The sequence below is a fragment of the Tiliqua scincoides genome, chromosome 13 (genome assembly GCF_035046505.1).
Source record: "Tiliqua scincoides isolate rTilSci1 chromosome 13, rTilSci1.hap2, whole genome shotgun sequence".
NCBI classification, from domain to species: Eukaryota; Metazoa; Chordata; class Lepidosauria; order Squamata; family Scincidae; genus Tiliqua; species Tiliqua scincoides.
Window position 1 is genome coordinate 10,087,399 of NC_089833.1, and position 21,150 is coordinate 10,108,548.

General features: G+C 45.5%; 1 protein-coding gene across 2 annotated transcripts; it reads left to right on the plus strand.

Moving 5' to 3' along the window:
• Positions 1-1,078: 1,078 nt before the first annotated feature.
• RRN3 (RRN3 homolog, RNA polymerase I transcription factor) lies at positions 1,079-20,401 on the plus strand. 2 transcript variants are annotated; one of them, XM_066640730.1, is made up of 18 exons: positions 1,079-1,242; positions 2,295-2,397; positions 3,411-3,467; positions 4,532-4,621; positions 4,715-4,844; positions 6,957-7,016; positions 7,979-8,042; positions 8,580-8,649; positions 9,449-9,547; positions 10,109-10,189; positions 11,998-12,115; positions 13,473-13,603; positions 14,081-14,211; positions 15,125-15,309; positions 16,344-16,452; positions 16,661-16,813; positions 17,290-17,377; positions 18,757-20,400. In XM_066640730.1, the coding sequence occupies exons 2-18, from the start codon at positions 2,305-2,307 to the stop codon at positions 18,910-18,912; spliced, it is 1,815 nt and encodes a 604-aa protein (XP_066496827.1). In that variant the 5' UTR covers positions 1,079-1,242; positions 2,295-2,304; the 3' UTR covers positions 18,913-20,400. The 2 variants fall into 2 exon arrangements, with proteins under 2 accessions (XP_066496827.1, XP_066496826.1); XM_066640729.1 differs by having other exon boundaries at positions 1,174-1,255; positions 18,757-20,401.
• Positions 20,402-21,150: the final 749 nt, after the last annotated feature.

A 21,150-nucleotide genomic window follows, 5' to 3' on the forward strand; every position in this document is an offset into this window, starting at 1 on the left:
GCCAGTAGACCCAGTGCTGTAACTGGAGACCTACAGCTCTATACCTGCCGTTCTAGAGACCTTTACTGACCTGTAGCACTATATACCCATATGTACCTATACTGTAGTTAGGCAACCACATGCCTATAGATCTATACCTCTAGTTATGTACCTGCAGATCTAGAGACCTATGGTACTATATAACTAGATACAGAACTGTATGTACCTACACTATAGTTATAGTTAGACAACGACATACCTATAGATCTATACCTCTAGTTATAAACCTGTCGATCTGTATAGTTCTATAACCGTATACCTGTATTTTGAACCATATATAACTATACTACAGTTCTATTATATACCTATAGATCTATACCTCTAGTTAATATACCTGTAGTTTCTATAGACCTTTACTGACCTTTAGTACTATACCTATATATAGAACTGTAAGTTCCTATACTATCATTATAGCTATAGATCTGTACCTCTAGTTTTACACCAGTCGATCTATATAGTTCTATAACTATGTAGATCTATAGTTAGATAGATCTATAGTATAGTAGATCTATAGTTCTATAATCATATACCTGTATTCTGAACCATATATAAATATACTATAGTTCTATTATATACCTATAGATCTATACCTCTAGTTAATATACCTGTAGTTTCTATAGACCTTTACTGACCTATAGTACACACAGCCCACCATCCACAGCCCCCACCCTGCACCACCCCTACACAGCCTACCCAGACCCCCCACACACACATAGCCCACCCAGGTACACCCCACACACACCACCCCAGGCCCATCCCAGACACATCCCACTCCCCACACACACAGTCCCCACCCCACACAGCCTATGCACATCCCCCACACCACCACCCCCAGGGACAGCCCACCTAGGCACACCCTGCACAGCCCCCAGACATGCAGCACCAGTCCCAGACACCCCCACCCCAGATAGAGAGCCGGCATTTCCGGTTGTGCAGCACCACCCAATGCGGGGACAGAAGCATCAGTGCCCCTCATGTGGTCGCTTGTGAACCGGAAGTGTTGATGCGCGGGTAGGGGTTGACTCTCTGCTTCCGGGTCGGGGACAGTGCTGTGCTGGGGAAGCGAGAGGCGAGGGGAGTTTTGCTTTGCGCCCGAGGAGCATGGAGGAGGAGCAGGCAGCAGCGCCAGGGGCATCTGGAGGCGAAGAGGGAGGCTTCCCGGGCAGGCTTAGAGCCTGGAGGGGCGTCTGAGGGGAGCTCCTGGTAGGTGGCTCAGGTGGGTGAGGGGCTGTCCTGACCCCCCGCCCCCCCCAAGCACCAGGGGGCAGCCACTCTGGGTGAAAGGAGGACAGGACAGGCCAGCACCTCTTCACCCAGTGTCATGGGTCTGTGGAACTCCTTGCCACTGAATGCGGGGGTGGCTCCCGGCCCGACTGCCTTGGAAAGGCCAGACTGATGGAGGAAGAGTCAGGGCAGGCAAAATATTTATTTACCTGTAGTAATTGATCTGTGGAACTCCTTGCTACAGGACATAAGGGCACCTGGCTTAGGGAGTGATTGATCTGTGGAACTCCTTGCCACTGGATGTGGGGGTGGCACCTGGCCTGCTTGCCTTGGAAAGGCTGGACTGATGGAAGAAGAATCAGGGCAGGCAAAATATTTCTTTACCTGGAGTAATCGATCTGTGGAACTCCTCACCACAGGACATAAGGGCCTGGCCTAGGGAGTAATTGGTCTGTGGAACTCCTTGCCTCTGGGTGAGGGGATGGCCCCTGGCTTGGGTGCCTTTTCCCCCCCTCTCTTGCACAACACAAGAGCCAGGTGATGTCCACTCAAATGGAGCATTGGGAGAGTTAGGACAGATGAAAGGAAATATTTCTTGACCCAGCGCGTCATTACCCTGTGAAACTCCTTGCTACAGGATGTAGTGGCACCTGGCCTAGGTGCCTTTACAAGGGGGTGTTTTTTTTCCCTCTCACCCAACACCAGTACCAGCGGGGCATCCACACAAATCCCAAAAGGGGCTTGGGATCAGAAAACGGAGTCACAGGAGAGACTCCCAAGCACTTTACATAGCAAAAAGAGGATGGTTCTGTGTGTCCCCCTCCTCCAAAGGACTAGTAAACCATCATTGGAAAATATGCAACAGGAGTGGGCTGGAAAGGAGCGGTTGATCTGCCCCTGCTAAGTGTGAGAGGATTAGTACGTTGAATGGGTCCTACCTTTTGCTGTCATTAAAGAAGTTGAGAACCAAAGCTGCCTAGCAGATTGAGAGTGCAATTTCCTTGTTTATCATGCTGCTTTGTCATTTTTAGGATTTCTAACATGTTGGCTGCAGATGAATTTCTGAGTTCGCCACCAAGGAAGACGGTCCGATTTGGTGGGACATTGTCGGAGATTCTGGAAAAATACCAAAAGGTAATGGTATTGTGCCTAACTATCTGTACCTTTTTGGGGATAGAGAGAAAAGTGTAAATTCTGTTGATAGCATTTCTTGGCTGTATTTAGAGGGTGTCGTTTTTAAATACGTATTTCTGTGAAAAATATACTGGTCCACCCTTTTCACCTGCAGATTTTGGATCTGCAGATCTGACTCAGCGCGGATGGCCATGTTTAAACAAGTAAAAAGAGTGGAAAAGCTTCCTTTACTTTCACGCAGCAAGCTGGAGGGCTGCAGGGCAGTCTGTGGAACTCCCAAAAGCTATTTTTGGGTCACACCAAAGCCCCCTCTTTTGGCCCTGCATCACCCCAGAATGCATTGCAGAAGTGTTATGCTTCTGCGATGCTTTCTGGGGCAATGCAAGGCCAAGGCAGGGGGCCTTGGCGTGACCTGGAAATGGCTTCCAGGCTTTTGGGTTTTTTAGCGACTCAGTGGGGATGACCATAGCCATCTCCTGTGAGTGATATCTGCGCGTCTAACATCAGCGGGTGAAAAGGGTATTAAATATTTTTAAACGGACTATGTTTTTTACTATGAATTTCACTAGCCATTGTTTTGAATCCTTGAACAGGTTCCCTGCAGATAACAAGGGCCAACTGTACTGTAAGCCAGCTGGGGACCTTCCCATATGGAGGGGAAAGATGGATGTAAACATTCAGGCAAATAAATCATTTAAGTCCAACCTAAATCCTTGTATTGCAGATGGGGAATACAGAGGATGAGAGGGAATAGCTTGCCTAAGGCCACTCAATGAATTAATGGCAGAGATGAGAGTCAAACAAGGGAAGTCTTGATTCTCAGCTCAGTCTCTTACAACATAAACCTATACATGTTTATTTAGAACTAAGTGGCCATATTGTGTTCAGTGGAGCTTACTCCCAAGACAGTGTGTATAGGATTGTAGCTTGAGTTTTTCTGCTATGTCTTCTCACCATAAACTTTGTATGACTTGCCACAATACCGCTTAATACTGGTTGCCCTTCTGTTTTAGGGTGAGACAACTGACTTTGATTTGTTGAAGCATCAGCTCTTGGATCCGGATATAAAAGTAAGGGATTTTCCATGCAGGTTTTCCGGTTTTATACTGTGGATTAAGGAGGTACGTGGGGCGGCGGCAAGAAATAGGGCCTTCTCAGTAGTGGCACCAACGTTGTGGAACTCCCTTCCCCTTGACTTGAGAATGGCTCCCTCTCTTGAGTCCTTTCGGCGAGGCCTGAAGACCTTGTTGTTTAACCAAGCCTTCTGACGTTCTGGCCTTTTTAACATCTTTTATATATCTTTTAGTTGCTTTTTTACAGGCCCGATTCCTCTAAGAACTGCTGTTTTATGCTCTTTTATTCTGACTCTTCTGACTACTGTTTTTATGGGTTCTGCTAATGTGTTTTTTAATATGTTTTTATCTGTGAAATTATGTTTTAATTTGTTTTATATGTTGTTAGCCGCCCTGGGTCCCTTTTTGGGAGAAGGGCGGGATAAAAAATAAAGTTTTATTATTATTATTATTATTATTAAAAACAGAAGTAAGAGTTTTGCAAGGATCAAACCCACATGTGCCAGTATCACATTTCTCACAATAGCCCTTCCAGATATCTCTGAGATGCATACCTGCAGAGCATGAAGGCAGTAGCCCTAGTTCTGTGACATGGAATTTAATGGTATGCCGCCATTGAACATGGAGATTTCATATAGCCATTAGTCATATGAATGACTAATAGCAGTTGATGGACCTGCCCTCCATGAATTTGCCCCATCTCCTTTCAAGCCGTCAGCCATCTCTGCATCTTGTGGCAATAAATTCCATAGTCTAATTATGAAGTCTAAAAAGGAGCGTCCCTTTGTCCTAAACCTCTTGCCAGTCTGTTGCATTGGGTAACCCCTGGTTCTAGTACTGAGACAATATCTATCCACTCTGTCCATGCCACATGTAACTTCTGTCGTGTGATGTCCTTCGAAATCTTCTTTTCTCAATCAGAAGGACCCAAGTGCTTTAACCCAGTGGTTCCCAAATATTTTAGCATCAGGACCCTCCTAAAAAAAGTTTCACTTTACTGGCATTTTTGAAACTTCCATTACATCAAACTGTAAAAGGAAAAACACCTTTTCTTTTTTAAGGATGACCAGGTTATTAACTGGCTCGGTGAATTCCGGACTTCGGTGGCCCAGCTGACAAAGGAGTTTGAACAGCTCGTCAGCATCTTGTTGGTAAGGATGTGCTGGTTACACTTGATTTTTTTCTTTTAAAATTCAGTCTGTGCAGCATATGTTCTAATGTCCACTGCATATTTAACCTTGCAGAAGTTGCCATGGCTGGGGAGAAGCCAGGTCGTGGTGGAAGAATATTTGGCTTTCCTGAGTAACTTGGTATCAGCCCAGACAATCTACCTGAGGCCCTGTCTCTCTATGATCGTCTCACATTTCATCCCACGTGAGTTTCTTATTTGTTTCTGTTATTCATTGGTATATTCAGATAAGCTGCTTTGAATTTGCTCACCAGGATTCCTTTATAAGTTGGTGTTGATTAACCTTACTGGATGCTGGATGTGAGTTCAGGTTACACCCAGGGTTTCTGGGATGAAAAGCAGATGACAACAGCTGTTACTCTATTTTGACACTTTGGAGGGCATCTGAAAGTGGGGGATAGCCATTTTTGTCTTTTTCATCCCAGAACCTCTGAATGCACCCCAAGATCAGCCTGGCATCTAGTGAGGATGATTAACGTGGAATTAATCAGTTCCACCTGTACCCTATCTTGGTTAAAAACTGCAGGTGTAGGGGTCTCTTACATCATGTCTAGCCATCCTCCTGTCTTTGTTTTGCTTTATCAATTGGCCTGATAAAGAGTTCTGGAGAATAATACTGAGCATTTGTTTAATTCTTTGAGTTCACAAAGCGCTTTGTGTACATTATCTTGATATAGGCCCTTACAGGGTTGTTTTAAACCAGTACTACAGTGTACCCCCGGTATCCGCGGATCCGGCACCTCCAAATTTGACTCACCATGGATACCAGGGGGAAGCCAGTTTGCTTGTCAAACTGGAAGTGGCTTTCTGAGGCCTCCAGGGGCGTCAAAGTCACTTCCGATTTACTTGTCCAACCGGAAATGGCTGCAGATTCACATATCTGCAGGGGGTTCCTGGAACTATTCTCCCCCTAGATAAAAGGGTGGACTGTAGTATCCACATAGTGTAGCTGGGAAAGGCTGAAATGGAGCAGGAGTGGCTTGCCTAAGGCTACCTGGGGAAAATTCACAGGAGCTGAGATTCACCTTGAGTCACAACTCACTCCGTTAACTACAGTGCAACACCAGAACTTGAAAAACTGCTTCAGAAGCCTTTGTAGATACTTTTTTTGGTTGGTCTTTATGCAGATATTACTAGATTGTGGCTAAGTGATTATTTGATCTGAAAGAATAGCTGGAATGTGATATACTTTCTGTAACCCTAATGCATGTGTAGAGCATTTCTGAATTCTGTATTCCAGACTTGCCATGGGTAGAGTCCTCTGAGCTCCCCCACACAAATCAATATGGGGGGGGGGGGTCCAGAAACAGATCTGCATGGATACCAGAGCCAACCTGTATATGCAAAAATTTCAGTGTCTTAACCAAAAATTTAAATGAATGGTCACTCCTGACAGCCTGGGCTTTCGATAGTATTTTGCACCTTGGTTGTTCAGTTAGCCGAGGTGCCTACAAATCCACTTGCTTGCAGCAGGTGCTCCAGTCTTGGTAACAGGGCACTTGGAAACATGCAAGCCTCCCTCCTTGGAGGTTTCATTTCATTGCAGGAGGTCTGGTCTAGAGGGTAGAGCCTCCGTTTGCCTGAAGATAACATCCGAAGGTCGCCAGTTCGAGGCCACCAGCACCGTGAATGGCGAAACCTTGAAGCAGCTGACAAGCCTAGCTGATTTATTCCACCTGCTCTTTGGCTGCCCTTCAAGTGAGATATGAAGGATCTGCTTGTCAGCCTGCGTGGGAGGAAACGAGGCCGGAATGTGATACCAGATCATAAAAGATCCATCTGAAATGTTGTGGTTCTTGAAAGACAGAACCTTCTTCAATTGTAAAAATCCCTACAGGAATTTAGTACAGCCTGCCTATGTAAACCGCCTTGAATTAAAGTCTGAGGAGAAATCTGACGACCAAGAAAGGCGGTATATAAATACCTTTATTATTATTATTATTATTATTATTATTATTATTATTATTATTATTATTATTATTATTGCTGCTGCTGCTGCTGCTGTCTTTGAGAAGGTAGGAAATGGTAGGAATCCTTCCAAGTGACTGGTGGGGACGGGACTTGGACCCCCATCATTTTCCACCTTCCCCACGTGCCCGCAAATAGGGAAGGAAATCCTGCCTCTTTCTCAAGCCCTTTGAGCCTGCAAGAGGACTCAGTGGAGAGGAGAGGAAGGAATTTGATGGGGAGCACAGACAATTAGTGAACCAAGCCAGTGTTTGTAGACCTCTGAACGAGACTGTTGTTTTAAGTGGTGCGTGCGACGCTATCCCAGAATAATCCTGTTTTCTTTCTAGCTCGAATAACCATACGAGAGAACGACGTGGACATTTCGGATTCCGACAGTGACGATGATAGTGAGTTTGGAACAGTGTTTGTGGACAAAGCTCAGCTGCGTTAGGAAAAAAAAGCGCTTGCCCTTTTTAATATATTGCTTTCATTTTAAAATGTCAGTGCCACTGTTGTAAAGCCTGTTTCCAAAGTGTGTAAAGGACTGGCGTGCAAGGGTGAAATCCCACTGCCTGATCCTTTTAGGGGTTTTGCTATTGTCATCTAATGCATTCTGATTTGCATCCTGAAGATGTAAATTATAGGTGGGACCTCAGTATCCAGTGATTTGACTCACCACTGATACCAATGTCCACCTTTAAATGCCGTATAACAAGCAAAAAAGCACCAAAATCCAATTTCCCACCTTCCTCTTGTTAAAGAATTATAATTTCATTTCACTAGATTCCATTATTCACCCCATCTAGTGGTTGAATGTAGTATATCTTCTATACCAATGCATTCTGGGAAGACAATAGAGGAGCAAGAAACCTGGAAGTGGGTCTTTAAGCTATTTTTCCATTGATTTAGTATCCACTGATTTTTTTTTTAACCACTGGGGGTTCAGAACCCCAGTGGATAATGAGGCACAACCTGTATTTCTAATTTGATACACGCTGTATAAAAATTAAAACTATCCCAGGCTACGTTCACAGGCTTACTATCTAAAGACAATGGTCTGTAAACTTAGGAAGTTAAGTCATGACTAAAAGTCATGAAATCAGTGAGGCACGTGATTAACTCAAGCCCCATTAATTTCAGTGGTATTTAGGAATCAGGACTGCCATTGCTGCCTGAAATGGCTCAACCGGTGAGTAGGAGGGGCTGCTTACAAGGGGCGTTGTAGTGCACCCCCTGCTTACACGTAGTGCTTACAAGGGGTGTTGCTGCCCCCCTGGCTACGCTACTGCAAATGGTACTTTTGGATCCAAGTTATTGCCTGGATTGATGTGTTTACTTGCTGACTGTAATCACATTTCTATTCTTGCAGGTGTTTCTAACAGCTTTAATACATGCCATAGAGCTCTACAGACAATTGCAAGATATGTCCCTTTGTAAGTATTTTGAATTCTATTTTCATAGCTTCTTGTTGTTTTGGGGTTGATCCTAATAAAAGCCTACCCTGTCTTTGAAGAATAGATACAGGATTTAGGATGTCACTAATCACAGTGGTCTTCAGCTTGTCAAGGCCGGGGAGCTTCCTTAAAGCCATCATGTGATATGGTGCCAACCTGCAAGAGTGTAGGAGGTGGCTGGCTGCGTGGTCATAGTTCCCTTTTTTCTCACCTGGTGGTATCCAATCGGTGTGGACTGCTACAGTGTTGTGCTGCCCCTTTTTTTCCTTTTGGGTCAGTTGAAAGAAGGGGAGCAGAGAGAGAGGAAATGAGACAAGGTAAAGGGAGTGGGTGAGCAGGAGACCAAAGGAGGCCTTAGAGTCTTGGGTGCTAGAGCATTGGGTGGGGCTTTACCTCCTTGGGACTCTTGACCCTGGATGCTTATCAAACTGTAGGCCGTAAGCTCAAAACAAGATGGTGGTGGCAGACTGTCATTTTACACTTGTTGTAAACCTTCCTGTATATTCTGTGTTGCAGGACACCACAGTTTCTCATGCCAGTGCTAGTGGAAAAATTTCCCTTTGTTAATAAATCAGAGAGAACTCTGGTAAGAGATTTGCCTTTCCTACCCTCCCCCCCTGAAACTGGAATTGATTCTGTTAAGGGATCCTGTCAAAGCCACTGTGAAAGAGGGTGAATCTTGCAAGCTTGGTGCTCAATGGCTGTGATACATGTTGCCTGCATTGAACCTGTCCTCTAAGGTTCTGCATTGAATACTATCTAAGACCTGTTTGGCAACCCGAGTACTTCCAGGTCATGGGTCACCAATTTTGTGCAATAGTGCTTTGGTACACATGGTTGGTGCTGGGGCGGGGGGAGGGAAATGATAGTGTAAGCTTTCAGGGAGGCGTGATCTGAGTGCAAATAGCTTGAGATACAGAAATGCCTTGCCCCATAGCGAAGGTATCTCTACCAGACAGCTCTGTAGTCCACGTACGAACATTTGAAACACACTCAATCTAATGGACTTAAGCTGAAGGAGATAAGATGTAGGTTGGATATTGAGGAGAAATTCTTAATAGCAAGAGCAGCTTGACAATGGAACCAATTACCAAGCGGAGTGGTGATTTCTCTCTTGCTGGAGGTCTTCAAGCAGAGGCTTCCTGATTCAGGGTTGGATTAGGTTGCTTTGGAGCAATCTAATCTAAAGCAACCCCTTCCAGCTCTGTAATGCTATGACTGAGATGAGTAAGAGCCTTTTTTAATAAAGGAAATACTATCCGTGATGGTTTTAAAATATAGATTAGTTAAGCCTGCTACTCTGTTGCTTACATTTTCAGTGGTTGTAAAAACTGACTCCCCCCCCCGTTTCTTTATATAACCCTTGTGGGAATGCCACATTACAGCAATGTTACGTGCATAACATCCTGCGGGTTACTGGATACATCCCAACCTTGAGACATGACATTTTGGAGCTGGTTATTGAAAAGCTACTAAAGATTGATGTGAGTACGGGGTGGCGGTAAGCTGCTTCATAACAAATTGTGGTGTTTCCTTTTTAGGAGTGCGTTTTTAGCCAAAGAAAATGATAAGTTTGCATTCAGGCCAAGGAAGACTAGAGGTCCACGCTTTTAGAAATTATGCTTTGCTCCGAATCATTCGGATTCTTTAATCTGTACACAGCACAATGCTCTTCTGTGTCGTAAAAGGGCACAGTCTTTTATCTTGAGCTGGTTGCTGCTGGTGACCTTAAATTGACACGTGGGTGAGTGGCTGGCACTGGGCTTCTGTCCCCTCTTAACTTTTGTGTTTGCCCTCACTTATGTAGGTAGTGACAGCTTCACCCCTGCTTGAAATGTTGATAGCACTGACGATAGAAGATACGAGACAACTGCAGAGACATACCTGTTTTTTTTTTAATCTAAATGACTGATACAGTTGGGATATTTATTCATTTAAAAAAGAATTATGTTCCTTTAAGGCAGGGGCCTCCAAATTATGGCATATTCCTCTTTGATTGATGTGAATTTGAATATGTGAGTGTATTCATTTTCTGCTTGCAACAGGTGAGTGCCCCAAGGAAAGATATTGAAGCTGCAGAAGAGGCTGAGAAGGAAGATACGAGCGAGGAAAGACTCTTTGAGATGGTAAGCTCAAAAGGCCGTGTGTGTAAGCTGTACGTAATTGCGGGGGATTTGTGTTAGGTTTATGGGGTGAAATAATTGAGAACCTTGAAGATGGGTAGTTGGTCTGGTTTAAGGAGATGCTTCTTATGAGTAGCTAAATAGCCCCTAAGACTTTTTATTTTGTTTGTTTAAAAATGTAATCATAACAATATAAGAAAGGCAAAGGCAAACACCAAATTATGTGTATTTGGAAGAAATGCAATTATAGTACATAAATGTACTCATTGGACCAGTTCAGAAGGACACTGAATGCATGAAACCCTTTTTCATCCATGGGTTCAGCACCTGCAGATCTGACCCAATGAGAGTGCCACCCCTGCATCAGAAGGGTCTCCCAGACACAACCAGAAGAGTCTTCCAGTCACATCTGGGAGGTGTTCTGAAGCATGCGAAGGCTGCACATGGCCTCCCTGTGCCTCAGGAGGCTTCCTGGAGGCCGTTAAAGGGCACTTCAGTCGTGTCCAGGATGTCCTTTGAGGAGCCTCCACATTCCCAGAATCAGTATTCACATATAGGCTGATGGGTTCTGAGCTGTCTGTGACAGGTCAAGAGAGAGATCTTGGGGTGGTGGTGGACAGGTCGATGAAAGTGTCGACCCAATGTGCGGCGGCAGTGAAGAAGGCCAATTCTATGCTTGGGATCATTAGAAAAGGTATTGAGAACAAAACGGCTAATATTATAATGCTGTTGTACAAATTGATGGTAAGGCCACACCTGGAGTATTGTGTCCAGTTCTGGTCGCCACATCTCAAAAAGGACATAGTGGAAATGGAAAAGTGCAAAAGAGAGCAACTAAGATGATTGCTGGGCTGGGGCACCTTCCTTATGAGGAAAGGCTACGGCGTTTGGGCCTCTTCAGCCTAGAAAAGAGGCGCCTGAGGGAGGACATGATTGAGGCATACAAAATTATGCAGGGGATGGACAGAGTGGATAGGGAGATGCTCTTTACACTCTCACATAACACCAGAACCAGGGGACATCCACTAAAATTGAGTGTTGGGAGAGTTAGAACAGACAAAAGAAAATATTTCTTTACTCAGCGTGTGGTTGGTCTATGGAACTCCTTGCCACAGGATGTGGTGATGGCGTCTGGCCTGGACGCCTTTAAAAGGGGATTGGACAAGTTTCTGGAGGAAAAATCCATTACGGGTACAAGCCATGACGTACATGTGCAACCTCCTGATTTTAGAAATGGGCTATGTCAAATGCAGGGGAGGGCACCAGGATGCAGGTCTCTTGTTATCTGGTGTGCTCCCTGGGGCATTTGTTGGGCCACTGTGAGATACAGAAGCTGGACTAGATGGGCCTATGGCCTGATCCAGTGGGGCTGTTCTTATGTTCTTATCCGGGCAGGTGTGTGTGTGTGATGTGGGGGGGGGGTGTCCTGGAACTGATTTCCTGCAGATACCGAGGGCCAACTGTAATGGGAAAATTTTGGTTTCTCACTAAGTAAAAGAGAGCTTCATTCATTCATCCTCTTCCCTCCTTGATGGTGACATGGAGCTGCAATGTCAGCATCCTGGTTTCTTTAAATTGTGGCAGGTGCAAAATCTGAGAGCTGTGGTTTACCTGTGGGTTCCACCCTCGCATGTGAAGCATATGGTTTCCTATCCTGGTTTGGAAGCAGCATTAAACCACAGTTCTCAGCTTTGCATAAGCCACAGTTAAAAGAAAAAATTCTTGACCATGTGAGAAGAGGAAGAGAAGTGTATGAGCCCTTTTTCCTGTAACAGAGAAGCATGGTTTCTCTAGTATTTTATTTTTAACAGGATGAAGATGAGGAAAACCCAGAGAGAAGCGAGATGATGGCTCATCCCATTGCAGAACGACTGGACATCCTGATGATTGTATTGTTTTCTTACATCAAAGATGTCAGCCATGTAAATGGTAATAACACCTATTTTACAGGCTCTCGCATTTCTTCTAAGAGGTAGCAATAGTGAAGAGGTACCAGAAGCTGGGGACGTCCACTAAAATTGAGTGTTGGGAGAGTTAACACCAGAACCAGGGGACATCCACTAAAATTGAGTGTTGGGAGAGTTAGAACAGACAAAAGAAAATATTTCTTTACTCAGCGTGTGGTTGGTCTGTGGAACTCCTTGCCACAGGTTGTGGTGATGGCGTCTGGCCTGGACGCCTTTAAAAGGGGATTGGACAAGTTTCTGGAGGAAAAATCCATTATGGGGTACAAGCCATGATGTGTATGCGCAACCTCCTGATTTTAGAAATGGGTTATGTCAGAATGCCAGATGCAAGGGAGGGCACCAGGATGAGGTCTCTTGTTATCTGGTGTGCTCCCTGGGGCATTTGGTGGGCCGCTGTGAGATACAGGAAGCTGGACTAGATGGGCCTATGGCCTGATCCAGTGGGGCTGTTCTTATGTTCTTAACTACAATTCCCAGGAAGCCTTGCAGGTCTCTTGTTATCTGGTGTGCTCCCTGGGGCATTTGGTGGGCCGCTGTGAGATAACAGGAAGCTGGACTAGATGGGCCTATGGCCTGATCAGTGGGGCTGTTCTTATGTTCTTAACTACAATTCCCAGGAAGCCTTGCAGGTCTCTTGTTATCTGGTGTGCTCCCTGGGGCATTTGGTGGGCCGCTGTGAGATACAGGAAGCTGACTAGATGGGCCTATGGCCTGATCCAGTGGGGCTGTTCTTATGTTCTTAACTACAATTCCCAGGAAGCCTTGCAGGTCTCTTGTTATCTGGTGTGCTCCCTGGGGCATTTGGTGGGCGCTGTGAGATAACAGGAAGCTGAACTAGATGGGCCTATGGCCTGATCCAGTGGGGCTGTTCTTATGTTCTTAACTACAATTCCCAGGAAGCCTTGCAGGTCTCTTGTTATCTGGTGTGCTCCCTGGGGCATTTGTGGCTGCTGTGAGATAACAGGAAGCTGGACTAGATGGGCCTATGGCCTGATCCAGTGGGGCTGTTCTTATGTAGCAATGATTGTGGAGGGCATAATATTCAAGACCCTCTTCTTGGCAGAATGGAGCAAAGACCTCCCTGCATCTGGCAGGATGGCATATTCAGTTGTTGTCCGCCGTCCCCCCCACACACATTCCACAGTGCAGCTTGAAAAGCTGTCCTCTCACCAGACAGAATACCTTTTTGGCTGCTACACTGATTTGGAAGGGAGAGGGGAACAGAGCAGAAGAGGAAGAGCAAAGGTGGTCTAGACTGTCAAGGTGCCTGTCTTGTCTCCCCTGGCACAGCACAGCATAACCTTGATTTCTGTTCCCAGGCAAGCTTCATATTGGCAACACGAAGGACCTGTATCGGGATCTGGTGGCGATCTTCGATAAGCTCATTTTGCCGACCCACGGCTCTTGCCACGTCCAGTTCATCATGTTCTACCTCTCCAGCTTTAAACTGGTGCGTAACGTCAGATCTTTTTTTTCTCCCTCTTGCTTGAACCTCACAGATGGGGCACACCTAGATACGTCTTTCCTTTCCTGTTCTTGCAAACTGGCTGAGTTGTACAAATTGATTCGATATTCCAAATACAACAGATTCAGGGCCCAGTCCTATCCAACTTGACAGCTCTGGTGTAGCCACAATGCAGTCCGGTGGTAAGAAAACACATGTTCCCATACCTTGAGAAGGCCCCAGTGACTGCCCCTTCACCACAGGATGCAGTGCACACTCCACTGGCACAACTGAAAATTGGATAGAATTGGGCCCTCAGTCATCAAAGCACAAACATGTATCTGTGTTGGGTGAAAATTTCCCATGTTTTTCTCTGATTTCCCCCCCCCCCCCCGGGTTTTCATTTATTTTCTTTCTAGCTACTCACTACTATGCCTTGTGTCCCAGTCGGCCCTGCCTTACAGTGCTGCTTGTATCTCATAGGGGATTGCAGAAGCCTTCGTGGAGCACCTCTGGAAGATGTTGCAGAATCCAAACACTCCAGCGGTCATTAGACAGGCTGCTGGGAACTACATTGGCAGCTTCTTGGCACGGGCGAAATTCATTCCTGTTGTGTAAGTCCTCTTTACTTACTGGGCAGGCTTAGAAATGTAGAATCCGAGGAGCACTTGGGTGTCAAAAAGGGGGTTTACGTGCTTGGAATGAGTTGAAGCTGGTCTAAAAGGGGACAAATGATCTGAATGTGTCTCAAAACATATCAAGTCACTTGATTGTATTCATTCATTGCAGAGGTGGGTAAAGGGCAGGTGTAGCTTTAAAGCTGCCTTCTATAACTATAGCATTGGACATCTTCTCTCCACTTGTTCCATCCCCTATCCCCCCCCCCCCGAGTCAGTGATCAGAATCTTTGTGATGGGGTCCTGGAGAGCATCTGCATTTTGCCTATCACATGAAATATGGGGCCCTAGCCTGCAGTTTATAAAGCAGAAGGCAAGGGTAGGTCTGTTTCCTTGTCCCTAAAGGAGTCTTAAGTTTTAAAAGAGAACCAGAAATAGTCCCTGGAAGAGAGAGTGCACTGGGATGAATATAGGGACAGTTGCTCTCTTAAATATGAGAGAACTACCACTTAAAGTGCTTTTTTAGCCTGAACTCTTGGTAGTTAAGTGGTAGTTAACTACCAAGTGGTTAAGTGGTAGGCTTTTTTAGCCTACCACTTAAAGTGCTTTTTTAGCCTGAATCCTTAGTATTGCTAAGGATTACAATTGGATATTGCACCTAAAATGCTTGAAAGCATCATATGAATGGTTCAGCATTGTGTGTAGTTTTATCTCGCTTCCTGACACTCTTTGTATTTGTGAAACTAGACAAATGCAATTTCAGCTTTTGTTGCATGTCCAGAGGTTGATTGTGTAGCCAAGGCAGAACTGTGGCTTGGAAAATCGATTTGATCATGTGCCGTGTAAGCAGTAACCCCTGCTCTGTTTTCAATATGACTTAAGTCGCATGTCTATCTTGGTTCTGGTACAGCACAGTGAAAGCCTGCCTGGATTTGCTGGTCAACTGGCTGCACGCTTACATCGATAACCAAGGCACTGGGTCGAAAGCCTTCTGCGACATTGCCCTTCACGGGCCCTTCTACACTGTGTGCCAGGCCGTTTTCTATGTGATCATCTTCTGTCATAAGCAGATCTTGGAAGGAGACCTAAAGAAAGGTGAGCGAAAGGGCTTTCAGAACTGCAAAATACGGTACCTCTACAAGGTTGCAGGTAAAGTTGTTTCCAGTCCATCTAGAGAATACTCAGTGAGGTGGACCAGCTGTCAGACTTGATACAGCAGGCAAAATGGCTTGGCATTTACACAGTCCTATTCCAAGTGGCTCTATGTGTGTTGGCTGCACATTTATAGCACAGATGCATGTGCTCTGCATCTCACCACCCAGTAACATCACCTCCAGGGGCCATTTCAGACATTACGTTTTGTGTATATGCAAGTGAGACAAGGATGTGTCCTTACAAAGCTAAGCAGGGTCAGGCCTGGTTAGTACTTGGATGGGAGACCGCCTGGGAATGCCGGGTGCTGTAGGCTTATACCATAGTCTTTCGAGACTGAAGGTAGCCAACCATCTCCCTATACTGAACACTATCTCCCGATCTTGTCTGATCTCGGAAGCTAAGCAGGGTCAGGCCTGGTTAGTCCTTGAATGGGAGACCGCCTGGGAATACCGGGTGCTGTAGGCTTATACCATAGTCTTTCGAGGACTGAAGGTTGCCAACCAGTACAAGGGAGCTGTCCATGGCAGGGCTTCCCATTGCGTGTGTCTTCGAATAATCCAGTGTTGTCTCCTGTTATAAGCAGTGAGCCCCTGTAATATACAGTGAGCCCAAACTGTCACAGGAATTGCAATCAACCAAATAGTTGTATGGAAATGTCCTTCCTTAAACCCAGGGGTTCTCAAAATGTGTGCCGTTGCACACTCACGCAGGTGCCATGGGTTGTCCCCAGTGATCCCTCCTACCTGTTCTCCTGAATGCTCCATCCACCTGTTCTCCATCTTGGATCTCACAAAATCTCATGAGATTTGGGTACCACCATCTTGGGTCCTTGAGATCTGAGCTGGGAAGAAGAGGCCACGGGGGTGCTGTGACCCAGGTAAGTTTGGGAATCACCGCTTTAAACCTGCGCCACCTTGGGCACTGGAAAAGCAGTAAATATATATATCTAAAGAATTTAATTTTTTTCTTTAAAGGTTTGACATTCCTGCAGAAGTTGAATTTTGAACGCATAGTTTTGTGTCAGTTAAACCCCTTGAAAGTTTGTTTGCCTTCGATCATTACGTTTTTTGCTGCCATTACCAGGTAAGAGTTGATTCTTGAATTCTCTCCTCTAAAAATTCTCACCCCTCTTTTTATTCTGTAAGCTGCCTGATTTTCCTTTTTAAAGGGCGTAGAAAGCTGGGAGGGGGGGGCCTTGCTGTGTCAACGTTTGCTACGGCTGCATCCAAGGCGCTTGGTCTTTTCTCTTCTTAAAGAGAAGCTTCAGCTTGTCTCTCTCACCTCCTTCCAGGAAATACCAGATTGCGTTCTGCGACACCATCATTGAGAGGAACCGAAGGCAAGTGTTGCCAGTCGTTCGGAGCAGTGATGGGGGCGACTCTGTGGAGACCTGCTCGAACCCCCTTGACACCGTGTTCCCTTTCGATCCTTACATTCTCAAAAGGTATCTCTTTCTGGAGCGCTGTAAAACAGCATCTTCTTTTAAATTGAAACGGACTGTTCAGTGCCCCAACGGCGTGGGAGGAGATTATAGCTCAGTGGCACAGAGCTTGTTTTGCATGCTGAAGGTTCCATGTTTCAATCCCTGACAGTTTTGGCTTGGAAAGACCTTTGTCTGAAGCCCTGGAGAAATGCTTCCAGTTGCGCTCGAAATACTGAGCAAGATGGAACAAGAGTCTGACTCAGTAGGCAGCAGCTTTCATATACTGCTAAATTCAGAATATAGAATATTCTGAATATATAGATTATATTAAATATGCTTTAAAATTCGTCTGATCTAAATTTTGTTCTTAATTCTTCCTGTTTTGTGTTTGTCATCAGCATCAGTCTCTTAGCATATATCTCTTGCTTGCTCTTTCCACAATGGTGGTGGTGCTGTTTTGTTTTTTTTAAATACCATGTTTCAACTGTACTTTACAGATCAAAGAATATAATTAACCCTTCATACCAATTTTGGGAAGAGCAGAGTGCTGAAGATCTCCAAGAGGCTATAGATTCCACGCATGAGGTGAGCATCAAGCAGACTGACCCACTTGTTGATGCCACTCTTCTATCTTCCCTGGAAGGACATGTGGTATCTGTGGCTCCCCCCCCCCTTGCAATAACCCCTTTTAGATGGTAGAGTTGGATGGACTGAAAAGCAGTACTCAGGGGGGTGTTATTGTGCCATCTGGTGAATGGTGCTGGTCAACAGACTGGGGACAGGTCCCATCCCCAAGAGGCTCACAGATGCAGGGGCAGGTTAAATGGGGAAAGACGGAGCAGTTATTTCATGCACACATGCTTCGGCTTAGTTGCAGTAGTAGGGATGCCCATAATGCATCGTGGAAGTATTGGAGGGATTCACCAATGATCTGAAGGGGATTCTCCAGCATAAGGGAGTCTGGGTGGAGGCATTTGCAGGAGCAGGAGGGCCCTTAGGTGGCAGAGGTGGAGGGGCACAGGCCAGAGTAAGGTAGTAGTAGTAGTAGTAGTAGTAGTAGTAATAGTAATAATAATAATAAACTTTATTTGTATCCCACCCACCCTGAAAGGGACCCAGGACGGCTTACAACATGTAAAAACAATTTTAAAAAGCATGATTTAACAGATAAAAACATATTAAAAACACATTAACAGAGGCCATAAAAACAGTAGTCAGAATAAAGTCAGAATAAAAAGAGCATAAAACATCAAATCATAGAGGAATCCAGCCTGTCAAAAGAAACTAAAAGATGTATAAAAGTGTTAAAAAGGCCATGGACTCAGAAGGCTTGTTTAAAGAGCAGGGTCTTCAGGCCTCGCCGAAAAAACTCAAGAGAGGGAGCCATTCTCAGTCAAGGGGAAGGGAGTTCCACAATGTTGGTGCCACTACTGAGAAGGCCCTATTTCTTGCCGCCGCCCCACGAACCTCCTTGGGCGGCGGCACTTGTAAAAAGGCCTTCTCTGATGACCTGAGAGGACGAGCCGGATTGTACGGGAGTAGGCGATCTCTAAGATAGCCTGGCCCAGAGCAGTATAGAGCAGTGTAGTGCAGTGATTTCCAAACTCAGCACTGCAATGCCGTGGGGCGTCATGGCGGCACTTGCTGGGGTGTTGCGGGATGCCTACTGCACGGTGGAAAGAGCTCCATGTGCTGGGAAAAGCCTTCCTGGCCCCACCTATGCCCGTAGCAGCATTTCGGGCCTCTGAACCTGGAAGTGACCGGTGATGCTGGTGTTTCCAGTCACTTCGGGGAGCCGTGCATTGTGTCCACAGCACAAGGAGCATCGCAGGTCCTGGCAGTTTAGAACCACTGGCGCAGTGGAATATTAAAACACGATAGTTAAATATTTCACGGTTTCTGTTTAAGGAAGAGAGAGCATTGCTTTGATCTGCGTTGTTTTTCTGTTGCATTTCTTTGTGCAGGGCAAAGGTGACGAAGAAGACGACTTTTTGAAAGGCGAAACTCCCCAGAACGATCCCTTGATTGGCATGATGCCGGGCTCCTTCGACTCGGCCCTCCAGAGCCCAGAAAGCTGTGTAGGGTCACCGCAGTTTCCAGCTGTGCAGCAGCAGATCTGACCCCTACCCGAAGTCATCAGGCGACTCTTGCTCTATAAAGAGACTTTTTTGGACAGTTTCTAAACTGCTGAGGCCTTGGAACAGTCTTAATAGGACCAGCTTAAGACTAGGCATGTAGATATGTAATCATGAACTTGATTGCAACTTTCAGAGATGTGATGTGATCACTTTGTACTTTGTCTCCCCACAGCTTCTCTTTTTGACAAACTGTGATCAAACATTATTTGCTTTTGTTTGTGTGTGTGTTATTTTGGAATGACTCTTCTAATATATTATCTGTACTGCGTTCCAGAAAGCTGTGCAGTTTTTTCTCCATGTTCAGCTGGGCTTTAGAATTGCTTATCTTATTCAATACATGGAAGACCCTTTTGAGTTTTTAAGAACTGCTTGCCCTATAGTGCAGGAGGGGTGGCCCTTGCTCTTGAACCAATGAGGCCAGGCTCTGCAAATATTTTTGGCCGCTCACATATCTCTCCCACCAACCTCTTTGACTGTGATCACTGCTCTGCTGCTTCTTGCCATTTTCAAAAAGCTGAGAGGGTGGGGGAGAGATGAGGTGCGCTGCTGTTTGCCTTGATCCAGTGGCATAGCTAAGAGGGGTTACATTGCCCTGAGTGCCATGCCTTGAAGGGGTGTCAATCCTTACCCCGCACAGTGGACCAGAGGCATCAAAAAAAGCGACCTTCTGAGGTGGCCTCCCCAGGCCTCAGTAGGCCTACCGGAGGCCTTAGAAAGGTACTTCTGGTTTTTGCAAAAAAAAACCACAGACCACCTCATGGATGAAAGGGGGGGGTGTTAATGTGGGGGATGTTTAAAATTTTTGTGTCCTCAGCTGCTAGGTGGCTTAGGTATGCCACTGCCTTGATCCTCTACATAAAAATCATCATTAGCAGTCTAGCCACTTACAGAAGTGCTGTTGTTGTTTTAAATAAAACAGTCTCGTTCCAAACCCACATTTCTGAGTGTGGCATGGATGGTTTTTCCTCAAAACACAGGGCAAAGCTTCAAATATGCTTTTGAAACCTTGGCATCTTTTTATTTACAAAATGTCTCACAGCGGCTAGCCATGTCTTAAAGTAAATAAGCATGACAAATAAAACCACAGGAGAGTTAAAAAGCCTTTCACTTGGCACCAAGAATGAATTCAAGCTCATAAACGTTTTCACTTGGTGTGACTGCAGAGCAAGGTCCAGGAGGTCCTCAGTGGGTCCTCCACCTGCAGATTTGGAACCCATGTTGGCTCAAGTTCTTGGGTTCCAAATGTGTGTGTGTGTGTGTGTGTGTGTGTGTGTGTTGGGGATAGCCTGCCTGTGCAAGCCACCTTGGGTCGGTAAAACGCACTCATTGTGAGAAAGGTGGTATGTAAATACTGAATAATAAAAATTTAAAAAACAAAAAACAGGTAAACCTGTTTACCTTCCTCTCCCCTGTGCCATTGTCTTCCTCATGTCTGTATATAGATTGTAAGATCGCTGGGGCAGGGTTCTGATTTTTCACTCTTTGTCAAAGGACACAAACACTGTTGCTAAATAACTTAATAGTAAAATCTTACTCTAAGTAGCTTGTCCAGATGAGAAGAACCAAGAGGAACATAAAAGTTGAAACATAGGGCGGGGGGGGGGGGGGGAGAAGAGAGAGAAAGGATCATGCAGAACATTTTATCATCAATAAAAATGTGTTTTAAAATGGCAGCAAGAAATTGGCTTGGGATCTGTTGGCTGGTTAGACGAGGGAGTGAAAAGGGTAAAGCTAAAGGGTAGGAAGACGGTAGAAAAGCTGGATGGTTTTTGAATCACGTAGAGGTGAAAAGAGGTGAGGTTGTAGGGCAGTGGCCTTCCATCTTTTTTGAGCTGACCCCAATAAAGTATGAGTGGGGAACTACTGTCGAGCCCAAATGCCCCCTCTTGGGATCCTATCTGCCCCACTCAACACCTCTCCATTACACCCTCCCAACACTGTTCACTTAGCCAAATATTCTTATTAGAGAGTGCAGAAAAAGTGACCAGGATAGCTATTTTAGCCCAATTGCTAAGAAAAGACAAGCAGGACTGCTGGGGGGAAGAGTGCCAAATAAATCTGGCACAAAAACCCTTGACTTCCAAAGGGTGGACTTCCCTCAAATGAGGAGGCTAGTTAGGAAGAAGTTGAAAGGGAAGGAAAAGAGGGTCCAATCTCTCCAGAGTGCTTGGAAGCTGTTTAAAGCAACAGTAATAGATGCCCAGGAGAAGTGTATACTGC